The sequence below is a fragment of the Alternaria ventricosa genome (genome assembly GCF_023758065.1).
Source record: "Alternaria ventricosa strain BMP 2768 chromosome Unknown scaffold_11, whole genome shotgun sequence".
Taxonomy (NCBI): Eukaryota; Fungi; Ascomycota; class Dothideomycetes; order Pleosporales; family Pleosporaceae; genus Alternaria; species Alternaria ventricosa.
Genome location: NW_026055691.1, coordinates 43800 through 54852, shown reverse-complemented (window position 1 = coordinate 54852; position 11053 = coordinate 43800). Strand labels below are relative to the sequence as shown.

Genomic DNA, 11053 nt, shown 5'->3' with positions numbered 1-11053 from the left:
AGACACCTGACAGCCGATAACTTTCCAAGCTTTCCTTCGTGCACAACTGCACGCCTGGAATCCAAGCAACTACAAACTCAGTTCCATCCAATTGTAGAACGACCGAGAGATGGTACTAGCGGCGCCAAAGCCACCGATTGTCTTGGGGATCTGGTGATGTCATTAGTCACGGCAGAATTTCGCCGTAGCGCGCAGGAACCCGATCTGCAAGTAGTAAGGACGGAGTTCCGACTCATGATTCTGTCTGTGTTCCAGTAGGCTGCACCCTGGGTGAATGCTGTGATGAAGAGTCGGGATGCATGCAAAGGACCGAAGAGGATAGGAATGTGAAGTATATAGAGTAGCTGGACGGACGTCCGTTGAATGTATTCACAAAGTAGTTCTCATCGTCTTATCTACATTTACCCGCAGCACCCTTCCACACGTTGGTCAGCCCACAATCTCAGTACTTCAGCTCGCATATCCCAAATCCACGGCTTTGTCGAACGTTAGGGGTGCCTTCAAGATGCCATCCGCTACACAACCTCTCAATATCCTGATATCAGGCTCCGGCATCGCCGGTCCTGTAACAGCGTATTGGCTGCACCGCTTCATGCCCACCTGCCAGATCACCGTTGTAGAACGATCACCAGAACCAAGATTGGGTGGGCAAGCCGTCGATCTTCGCTCCTCAGCTCTGCCTATCGTGAAGAAGATGGGAATCCTGGAAAAGGTGAAAGAGAAGACTACTACAGAAGTTGGCATGCAATTCGTATACCGAGATGGAGAAAGGCGCGCAACGTTCGAGGCTACTGGAGAGGAGGAGAGGCAAAGCGGTATGTGACTTGACTTTTGCATCCAGTAATTGACGAGAGAAGAAGACAACATTGCCAAGTCTACATTGAAACTTTTACTAATTCCATCGCAGCAACGAGCGAGTACGAAATCCTAAGAGGAGATATGGCACGCATCGTCTACGAGCTCACGCTTTCCAATCCAAACATCAAATACGTATTCGGCGAAATGGCAACAGAGGTTCACCAAGACGAAGCCAAAGGCAGCAAGGCACTCGTCACTTTCGCGAACGGCAAGCTTCCACCCACGGAATTCGACGTCGTCATCGGCGCCGATGGCCAAATGTCGCGAACCCGTCGCATCGTATTCGGACACGGACCCAAGAACGACGACTATCTGTACCGCCTCGGTCAATACTCTGCTCTCTTCACCATGCCCCGCGACCCCATTGACACCCAGTACGCACAGTGGTATAACGCCTCGCGCGGCCGCCTGTTCCTTCTGCGACCTGACCAGTGCGGCACCACGCGCGCGTATCTCGCCATCACCGATGGTGACCTTGGCCGCTTTGAAGAGATAGACAAGTTGTTAAAGAAAGGAACCAGGGAGGAGCAGCAAGCGTGGTTCGAAAAGGAGTTCGAGGGTGCGGGATGGCAGACTGAGCGTTGTATACGCGAGATGAAGAGGGCGGATGACTTTTACATGCAGCAGATTGCGCAGGTCAGGATGGATACTTGGCACAAGGGGTGTGTGGCCTTGGTGGGTGATGCGGCATATTGCCCCAGTCCGATTTCTGGTGTCGTAAGTTTTTCTCAATCACCGTCCTTGATTTCAAAAATGCATACTAATGTCGATACTAGGGCACTGGTGCAGCGATCGTAGGCGCATACGTTCTCGCAGGCGAGATCTCTCGCTCTCAAGATGATATCCCCGCCGCGCTCACCAACTATGAACGCATTACACGCGAATACGTCGACAAGGCGCAGAAACTCATTCCGGGAGCACCACAAATCGCAAACCCGCAGACGGAATGGGGAATCAAGGTCTTCAACACCGTGACCGGTACTTTGTCACACCCATTCATTCAGAAGTTCAGTGGTGTGATTGGTAAGATCATCCCAGCATTTGGGTCATCAAAGATCTGGAGCCCGCCGGAGTACGGGTCGTGAGGAGTGTGGATAGATGATGTGTTGGCGTTTCAGGGTGGAGGGATCTAGTGCAATATATTTCAGTGGAGAGCTTTTGATGCATTTATCAAATGTTAGTCTGGCGAACGTCTATCAAGCGAAATTGCATGGCAGGATGAGTTCTTCAAATCGAAGCCAGTACTGACGTTCTCCACTCGTCTACTCGGCAAGCAGGTCTACACCAACACTTTTCAGCGCATCGACCGCCCATACAGGATACTTATCCTTTTCCCTGTTGTACAGATCGCCAAAGAAGTCCTTGACAAACTGCGGGTATCGGTCCTGCATGATGGCCTCTCTCGCTTCCCTCATCAAGTTTAATTGGTAGTAGACGTTGTGCATGGTGAGAAGGTGGGCACCAGCAGTCTCTTTCGCGGTGACGTGGTATATGTAGGCTCGGGTGATACCCAGTCCGCCATCGGATGTCGGACGGCAGCATGTGCATCGGCAACCTTCTTCGATAGGGCTGAAGTCTTCGGAGTACATGGCATTGCGTAGGTTGAGGGAGCCGCGTGATGTGATGGCGTTGCCGAATCGCTAAAAATTGTTAGCATGAGAGTGTGATGAATAGGGAAAAAACATTACGGCGGTTCGTGTTGGCCAAACACAGTCAAACATGTCAGCGCCAAGTGCGACGGAGACGACCAGATCTTCTGGATATCCCTACGTTGGTCAGTAAGCTGTGATAGTGCGGAGGGCATCCAAAACTTACGACGCCCATAACATATCGCGGCTTCTTCTCAGGAAGCAGGTCGGTACATGTCTTCACGACTTCGCAATAGGCCGCCTTCTCCTCGCCGCCAGAAAGGCCTCCTATCGCGATGCCTGGTGTATCTCGCGCAACCATCTGGGCGGTACATTCTTTCCGCATGTCCAGGTCCAGGCCACCTTGTATGATACAGAAAAGGTTCTGTCTGTCTGGGTGCTTATGCGCTTGTATGCAGCGGTCAAGCCAGCGTACCGAGCGTTCCATGGCCTCCTTCATGCGCGCGTGATCGGGTGAGGTGGTCGCGATAACGTCGTCAAGTTGCATGATTATGTCGGAGCCGATTGAGTTCTGGAGGGAGATGGAGTGTTCGGGTGTGAGTAGCATGGGCGACCCATCGTGGGGACTGAGGAAACGGACACCTTCTTCAGTGACTTTGGCGAGTTTGAGGAGCGATACCATCTGGAAACTGGTGTTGGCGTCAGTTATGGTGCGTTTGTTCACCAAATTGAAGGTATGACCCACCCACCACTATCTGCAGCAGTCAGCACTTCCGTCTCTTCATCCCTGGGCGCTGTGTCATAGTGCACCTGTGAGAATATTGTGTGGCCAGGACTGGAGCTTATGCGCGCCGCCTATGGCATCGAGCGTCGCTTGTCCTGGCTTAAGGCCTCTCCCACATGTCAGCAATGGCTGGCATGGTGGCAGAACGTCGGCCGTACAGGTGATATGTGTTGTTTAGACATAGCCGGCAACCCTGATCTTCGAGCTGGTCGGGCGTGAGGCCTTTGAGCGAGGCCTGCGTCGCAACGGGCATGAAGATGGGGAGGGGTACAGGGCCATGAGGCAGATGCAGCGTCGCCGCGCGTGCTTTGGTGACCTGGAGTTGTCAGGGGATGGCCAAGACACGAAACTGACACGATACATACCGAGCACTTCCCCAGCAGCTCAAAAGTGAGGGCCGAAGGCATTGAGACGGGCGCCATGATGCGATTGGGGACGCGACCTGCAGCCGATGGGTCGCTTCTGCTGCAGCCCTGGAGTGTTGCGGCCCGTTCGCCTAGCGCGAGTCCCCCGTGTCAATCGTCATGCAATCCCAGATCCAGTCTCGGGACCAGCCGAGCGCATCGGAACCTAGTGAAGCAGTTGGTTGTCTTCAATCGACGAGAAATCACGCTTGGGATTGTTCAGAGAACTGACGCGGCTGACATCTCCAGTGGTTTTACATTTGACTGTGAGTGTACGTTCATTCCTCCATAGATCTGTCAAGGCAGGCTAGACTACCCAGCTTTACATTGGAACAAGAAAAGACCAGACTCTAAATAACTAACTCTAGATGAACAACTTCGAGCCTTGATACTTCGTGTTCTCCCTGTACACAGTAGACTTGAGCGAAGCCTCAAGCTCTCGCTTCGGGAAGCCCTTGAGAGATCGTGCATATGTTGCGACAGAGTGCGAAATGAGCTTGGTGTTGACAACCCACGCAGTAACGTTGAGGTTTGAAATATCGTCGCAAAGCTGATGGTAGCAAGGATCATACCAGTCCCCGGCCTTGCCCCCAAACATCTCTACTTCCTCCTCGGTCTTGATACCCTCGGCTCCTGTGGCAATACCACCACCGGGGATTCCGTTGCGAATGAAACCGTCGTAATCGCTGCGGCCATCAAAGGGAATGAAGGTGTAGTTCAGACCTTGATCCTCGTACCATTTGATGTACAGATCGCGCAACTCCTCTGATCCGTTCGGGTTCACCGCGTTTGTGGCATTGTAGATTTGGTAGGCGAAGTTGGGGCTAGCCATCATGTCGTAATCCATGAAGAGACGGATCTTCTGGTTCTCCTTCTCGGGCAGAGAGGCGACATAGTAGTTGGATCCGAGTAAGCCTTCCTCCTCACCCGCCCACCATGCAAACCTCACGCAGTTGGTGACATTGAATTTGGTGAGTTGAGTAGCAATTTCGAGCAGCGACATTGTGCCTGTTCCATCATCGTTGATACCAGGCCCTTCAGTAACACTGTCGGAATGGCCGCCGAGCATGACGCAGTTGTCCGGATCGCCTGCCGTTGTCTGCGCAATGATGTTGACCGTCAGAATTGTGTTCACTTCGGCGTCAATGTAGGCGATCGCATCCACGCGCTTTCCCTTCTCGAGCTTCTTCAGAATTGGTTCGGCTTCTTCACCGGACAGCCCGAATGTGGCTACGTGATCGGGAGACGGCGTTCCAAGGGTGCCAGAAACGCTGTCTTTCTCGTAGTTGTAGACAATGGCAGCGGAAGCGCCTTTGCGGCCTGCGTGCTCGGACTTAGTACCAAAAGGGCAGACCCCACGTTTGATGAAGGCGATGTTTCCGGCTACTGAGTCTGGATAATCCGACGCCTGGCAACCGTCATTCTCAACAAAAACGAGGTCGCCATGTACAGGCTCTTTGTCCTTTGTGGGAGGCGTTAAGCCCATGGGGTGGGCAGACTTCGGCACGACATCGCCAATGACAAGACGAGACTCGAAGACATTGCCGGACACAGCTGGGAAGGTCTGATTGGTGATTGTGTAGTAGTCTCCAAGTTGGAGGATAGTTTCATAGATGTAAGATAGCGTTCCGAGGTGGCCTGCGACTTCATCAGCATCAGCATACAACAAATCACGTGCGCAAACGTACCAGCACTCCCAATGACTCTGGTGGGATGGTTGTATTCCTCCTCGCCGAGCTTCGCAATCTCATACATCTTCTTGGCGCGTGCCATCAACCTGTCCCCACTGATGAGGTCCTGGAGCTCGGTCGAGTTGACCAACGGTTTGGTCCCATGTGGATGTCCGAGTGGCGCTTGATTGCCGGACGACAGAAGCGGGATCTGGAGCGCCGTCGCGCTTGTGATGGCTGCGCACAGCGCAAAGCCAGAAGAGAAGACCATGTTGTGGGTTACGGAAATGGATGGGTTTGGAGACGAGATGGGATGGAAGAGGGTTGTTTGTGTGTTTATGGAGGAGTCGCTGTTGCCATGCCGCTAACACGCGCCTCGCGATAAGGCCTGTCCCGTGCACAGTGCCAGGTGACTGCTTTTGCTTGAGCATATGTCAAATACATCATGGCTGTTTACATATATTGAAGCCTTGTCAAGCTTTGCGATGTGCAGAGGGAAAATCAAACCGTGAAGACATAGTTGCGCATCCAGCCGGCGTTACCATGCTGTTGCTAGTCTCTCCATCATATGCAAGGTACAATACATGCGGACCGCAGGAACCAATCAGGTCTGGATAGCAGCAACTCCACCATCGCATCACGGAATGTCTACAGGATGGTGTGGAAGTACCTAGGTTTAACAGCGGTAGACCTTCGGTTTTCTCTAAATCGTCATCAGCAACTTGTCGGCCCTTCTCAACATTGCGATCGATGATGGTTCATGCGGATGTCAGTAGCCAACGCGTTGGAGCCAGCGCTTGTTCTCCATGTAGCGCCATCGATGCGAATGACCTCTGGTAGCTCGAACTGTGTCGCTGGCCATCAATTAGTTCGTATGTGCATGGTGGACATCGAGACCCTTCCCCTTATTACTGCTAAACCTGAGATGTGGAGTCTGGGCCCACGTCAATGTGCATGGAGCTGAAACCTTGTTCTGGACTCCGCATCGTAGTGCAGCCAAGGCGTGTCAAGCATTGCCAGGGACGTTGCGTGGTGCTTGGTGACGTGTTCTACTGGAGATAAGCTTAGCTAGATACTGAATTACCATGAATCGGTGCTGAAAAGAACCAATGAAAACCAATTGGTTGCGAACGGCGCGCTCTGCTGCAGAGTTACGGTGTAAACGCGCTGCGACATTTTCGTTGTTTGGCGATCATAGCGTCGAGGCTGTGTGTTGTGGACGCGCCCGCCCCGTTGCGAACTGCACCTCGTAAACAAGGAAGCAGGCAGTATACTCGTCCCGAAATGACGCCCGGCCCTTTTACAATGTCTAGTCCCTCCGGCCCTCTTGTCTTTCTTTTTCACTTACTCTCTATCAACTCCTCTCCAATTACGGCATTACAGACTGCAACCGCTGCAGGGCACCTCGTTCGCCCGCCCTGAAACCCAAGCCAGTGCACTCAACTCTTGCACTTGGCGCACCCTAAAAACCACCCCTTGGGCAATCTTCGTATACCAAAGCCATGGCGCACCGCTCGAGAAGCTCGCGAGACTATCCCGACGGTTCAAGGCACCGCTCATCGCGCGACCGAGGATATACCAGCGAGAAGCCACGCTCCGTCCCTCCCTCCAATCGCCGTGACAGGCGCGGCTCCTCTCTGCCACAGTACAACCACAATGGACACAAGGTGACCCCCGGCCTTCACCCTGAGGGCGAGAGTGGCCGCAGGGGTTTCCACCCATTCAAGTTCCTGGTCATCAGCGGCAGGAGTAGCAGCACGATGTCTATGCTAGTGAACTGTCTATGGCCTATTGTGCCTGTAGCAATTGCACTGGTAAGTGGCATACAAGAGGAGATGTTTCTTGTTCTAACCGACTGTAATAGCACTTCGCGAGGCCCGAATGGCATCTAGCCATCTTCATTACCAACTACATTGCCATGCTTCCTGCAGCCAACCTGCTCGGTTTCGCCGGCCAGGAGTTTTCGCGCAAGATGCCAAACAAGGCCTTTGCCGTCGTTCTAGAGACAACATTCGGTTCGGTTGTCGAGATTATCCTGTTCATGGTCTTGCTCAAAACCTCCAACGGCGACTCAAACGTGCAGGTTATCAAGGCTGCTATATTGGGGTCCATCTTGGCCAACCTGCTCCTCTGCCTTGGTACCTGGTAAGTGTCTGTTTGATACTCGATAAAACATCCACTTATTTGCTCCAGTTTCATTGCAGGTGGTCTTAAGCATGACGTCCAAGAGTTCCATAGTGCTGTCTCTGAGAACGGTAGTGGTTTGATGCTTGTAGCTGCTAGTATGTCAATCCTCCTCTTGGCTCATCCAAGTACCAATGCTAACCTTTATAGCCGCGCTTGTACTTCCCGCCGTCTTCTACGCGTACCTCTTCCAAAACCCTGATTACGAAGAGAATGTCGATATCGCCTATAACACTCGACTGATATCCCGCGGTGTAGCCATCATATCCATCATTGGCTACCTGGTCTACTTGTACTACCAGACTGTATCCCACGATGGTTTGCTCCATGAGATTTACGAAGCAGACGATCACAAGGACAAGGACCGCCACGAGGAGTTGGCTAAGCCCAAGCTTACCCTGACCGAAGTTATCATTGCTCTTCTCATCTCATTGGCCTGCGTAGCGCTTGTCGCCATCTTCCTCGTTCTCGAAATCCCGCATATAGTAGAGCGTGGAGTTAGTGACTCCTTCGTCGGACTTATCCTGATTCCGCTGGTTGAGAAGATCGCCGAACACCTCCTCGCCATTGACGAAGCCTACGACAACCAGATCAACATGGCTCTCGCCCATGTCCTCGGTGCCTCTATTCAGACCGCCTTGTTCAACGCACCGCTTGTAGTACTGGTTGGTTGGGGTATCGGTGTCAGCATGGACTACAACTTCGCCATCTTCGACGCTGTTGCCCTGGTTCTCGCGGTCCTGGCGGTTGGCTCGTTCCTCCGCGACAGGAGCTCGAACTACCTTGAGGGTGTACTCTGCGTGATGACATATGTCATCATCGCGATCTGTGCGTTCTACTTCCCCAACCCTGCACACCACGGTGCTTCCGGGGGCAGCGCCGAAGGTGGCGCTGAGGGTGGCCACTGAGCCATACGTTCGGATGGCTATGTATGCAAAGCCATAGGGCTTCCTTCAGATTGATATTCACACAGCGGTGGTGTTGTGGAGTTTCGTTGCAACTGGGCTGTGAGGAGGATGGTCGGGTTTCCTACATGTAGCAAGCATTTGTGATGCGTTTCTTTGAGCGGTCTTCTTTTCCAACAGTTCTAATTAGCGAGCGAGATACCAATATGATACACAATATTGACACTCTTTTTCCGCTGAGCAATGAATGGTGTTGGTGATCGCGGCGGCTTTCCATGTGCTGCGTTGGCGCCAAACCCTTTGTGACTAGACCTCGTGCACGTGCCTCCACACAGATTAGGCGAATAATCGCGCCTGCCCTCCCGACATTTCTACTCTCCAGCGACAATCCAACTAACCCGACAGCCACCGCCCCTTCCCACGACAACCTCTTCTCCCAGCTCACACAACAAGTCGCCAAAATGGGTCGCGTCCGAACTAAGACCGTCAAGAAGTCCGCCAAGGTCATCATTGAGCGTTACTACCCCAAGTTGTCGCTCGACTTCGAGACCAACAAGAGGATCTGTGATGAGATCGCCATCATTGCCTCCAAGAGGCTCCGAAACAAGATTGCCGGATACACCACTCACTTGTACGTGCCGACACTGGGGCTGCGACAATGGCAATGAGGGGCTGGTCCTGGAAGCTTGAGTGGCCTGCGCAGAGGAGCGTTGTGCAATGCCTATGCGCAGGCTCTTGGGCACTTCAGAGGACAGCTCTTCAACCGCCCCAACCGCAGCCCCGCTTTGAGCAGCGTGCTCTCTTGCACCAAGCATCAAGCTAACAACTCGCAGGATGAAGCGTATCCAGCGTGGTCCCGTCCGTGGTATTTCCTTCAAGCTCCAAGAAGAGGAGCGTGAGCGAAAGGACCAGTACGTCCCCGAGATCTCCGCTCTCGACTTCACCCAGAACAGCGAGTCTGGCTCGCTCGACGTCGACCAGGAGACCAAGGACCTGCTCAAGAGCATGGGCGTACGTTACTCCATACCCATATTACCTCAAGCATCTCACTAACACTGTCCATAGTTCGACAGCATCCCCACCAACGTCATTGCCGTCTCCCAACAACAGATTGTCGAGCGCGGTCCCCGCCGCTTCAACGACCGCCCCGCCCGCTCGTAAATACGAATGCGCACGCGCGACACGACGGTCTCCCTTCTTCCTCCTTTCTCGGCTTACTGAAAATATGGTGTCTGGGAAAGGGTCTCTTCTGCCACGACTATGGCATGGTTTTACGGCTATATACGGCGGCATGATGATCAGGAGTCAATGAAACAAAAGGTTCTCCCCCACTAGGTGTCGCTGAGTCTGAGTGTTGCAAGACACGAAGATGATGCTTGATTGCCATTTCCCCTGTCCATGCTCCCTGTGTGATGCGATGGTGTTGTGATGACGAACAAAGAGATAGCTCAAGTTCAGGTAAGTGAATTCCATTGCCGGTCTCAACAGCACTATCAAAAGGGAACGATACTTATGTGCCTCGTGATGCCAATAGCTTCCCGTTCAGATGGAACAAATTCACACATTATCTCAATCTATCGCCCAATGCTGGTCCTTATGTGTAGTATGTTGAGTGTATCAAGGCTCGATGAATTTAGTCTATGCCGCATGGAACCCAATTCTGCTTAAAGAAACCACCAACGAAAACATCCCCAGAACATTGTCGACATCACCACACCGTTCAAGGCCACGCTCCGGTGTATGTTTTCTGTCTGCCACTACTACCGCCAGCGACGTAGTAGTCCTCCACGTCCTCAGCTCTAGCATTCTTATCGGCTTCCTTTGTGACATCGCTGTTGTTCTTCCGACCGCGACTTGTGCCCGCACCCAAGACCGCCTGATGCAGACTACTCCGCTTTTCCGACTCCGCAGTAACAGGCCGCATGGCACTCGTGGAGGAAGTCTTGGGCGTCGCTGGCACTGCTCTAATTGTGTCGAATGGATACGTCTCGGGCTCGGGTGCTGCGACCCAAGTTGGGCCAGGTCCATATTCTAGGCTTGGACGTGAATGCTCTTGCTGAGGCTGCAAGTCCTGTTTGACAGCGCGCCTTTGATTGCCCGAATACTGTTTTGGGGGTGGCGTTGGGGTACCAGAGCCAGTAGGAGATGACGGTGTTGTTGCTTTGGTTGTGCCGTTTTGCTTGCGAAGACGATCAAAGGAGTAGTAGAGGGCGATCATGATGAGGGGTACTACGAAGAAGACCCCTACAACGATGCCGGCTATCTTTGGACTGGATAGAGCCATTATAGTCTTCTGTCTGGTGATTTGTAGAGATAGTTGAGTAGTCTTGGGGATTTGGAAGTAGTGGAGTGGTAAGTCCCCCGTGTTTTAAGGACTATGAACGTGGTCTTATCAACTGGATGGGGAAGGATCTGGAAGCGGGTCACACAAACGCATGTTCATTCTGTTTGTGGATGCTCGATGTGGTAGCCGTCGGGTAGGTGCATGTTACACGTAGAACTTTCGAATGCATCTAGTGAGAGCTATGGTTTTGGCATGACGCGCACTGTAACATCATGATTCTCGAATCCATGCCATATATGCATACATGCCATGATCACGATGATTTTGGAACTACTTGCAAGATCTAGCACTTGCGAACCTGGAGAGTACGTACAT

General features: G+C 52.7%; 6 protein-coding genes across 6 annotated transcripts; 3 read left to right on the top strand and 3 right to left on the bottom strand.

Moving 5' to 3' along the window:
- Positions 1-505: 505 nt before the first annotated feature.
- J4E93_006501 (uncharacterized protein) lies at positions 506-1943 on the top strand (the record flags this gene model as incomplete). Its single annotated transcript, XM_049344414.1, has 3 exons — positions 506-815; positions 908-1575; positions 1635-1943. The coding sequence occupies 3 exons, from the start codon at positions 506-508 to the stop codon at positions 1941-1943; spliced, it is 1287 nt and encodes a 428-aa protein (XP_049198068.1).
- A 177-nt stretch (positions 1944-2120) lies between these two features.
- J4E93_006500 (uncharacterized protein) lies at positions 2121-3129 on the bottom strand (the record flags this gene model as incomplete). Its single annotated transcript, XM_049344413.1, has 3 exons — positions 2121-2498; positions 2547-2624; positions 2674-3129. The coding sequence occupies 3 exons, from the start codon at positions 3127-3129 to the stop codon at positions 2121-2123; spliced, it is 912 nt and encodes a 303-aa protein (XP_049198067.1).
- An 870-nt stretch (positions 3130-3999) lies between these two features.
- J4E93_006499 (uncharacterized protein) lies at positions 4000-5576 on the bottom strand (the record flags this gene model as incomplete). Its single annotated transcript, XM_049344412.1, has 2 exons — positions 4000-5273; positions 5324-5576. The coding sequence occupies 2 exons, from the start codon at positions 5574-5576 to the stop codon at positions 4000-4002; spliced, it is 1527 nt and encodes a 508-aa protein (XP_049198066.1).
- A 1231-nt stretch (positions 5577-6807) lies between these two features.
- Positions 6808-8397, top strand: J4E93_006498 (uncharacterized protein; the record flags this gene model as incomplete). Its single annotated transcript, XM_049344411.1, has 4 exons — positions 6808-7119; positions 7170-7450; positions 7499-7587; positions 7640-8397. The coding sequence occupies 4 exons, from the start codon at positions 6808-6810 to the stop codon at positions 8395-8397; spliced, it is 1440 nt and encodes a 479-aa protein (XP_049198065.1).
- Positions 8398-8855: 458 nt separating this feature from the next.
- On the top strand, positions 8856-9555 carry RPS17 (40S ribosomal protein S17; the record flags this gene model as incomplete). The annotated part of the gene is made up of 3 exons (XM_049344410.1): positions 8856-9025; positions 9228-9405; positions 9460-9555. 3 exons carry the CDS (start codon positions 8856-8858, stop codon positions 9553-9555), a joined length of 444 nt encoding a protein of 147 aa, XP_049198064.1.
- A 559-nt stretch (positions 9556-10114) lies between these two features.
- Positions 10115-10989, bottom strand: J4E93_006496 (uncharacterized protein; the record flags this gene model as incomplete). The annotated part of the gene is made up of 2 exons (XM_049344409.1): positions 10115-10638; positions 10983-10989. 2 exons carry the CDS (start codon positions 10987-10989, stop codon positions 10115-10117), a joined length of 531 nt encoding a protein of 176 aa, XP_049198063.1.
- Positions 10990-11053: the final 64 nt, after the last annotated feature.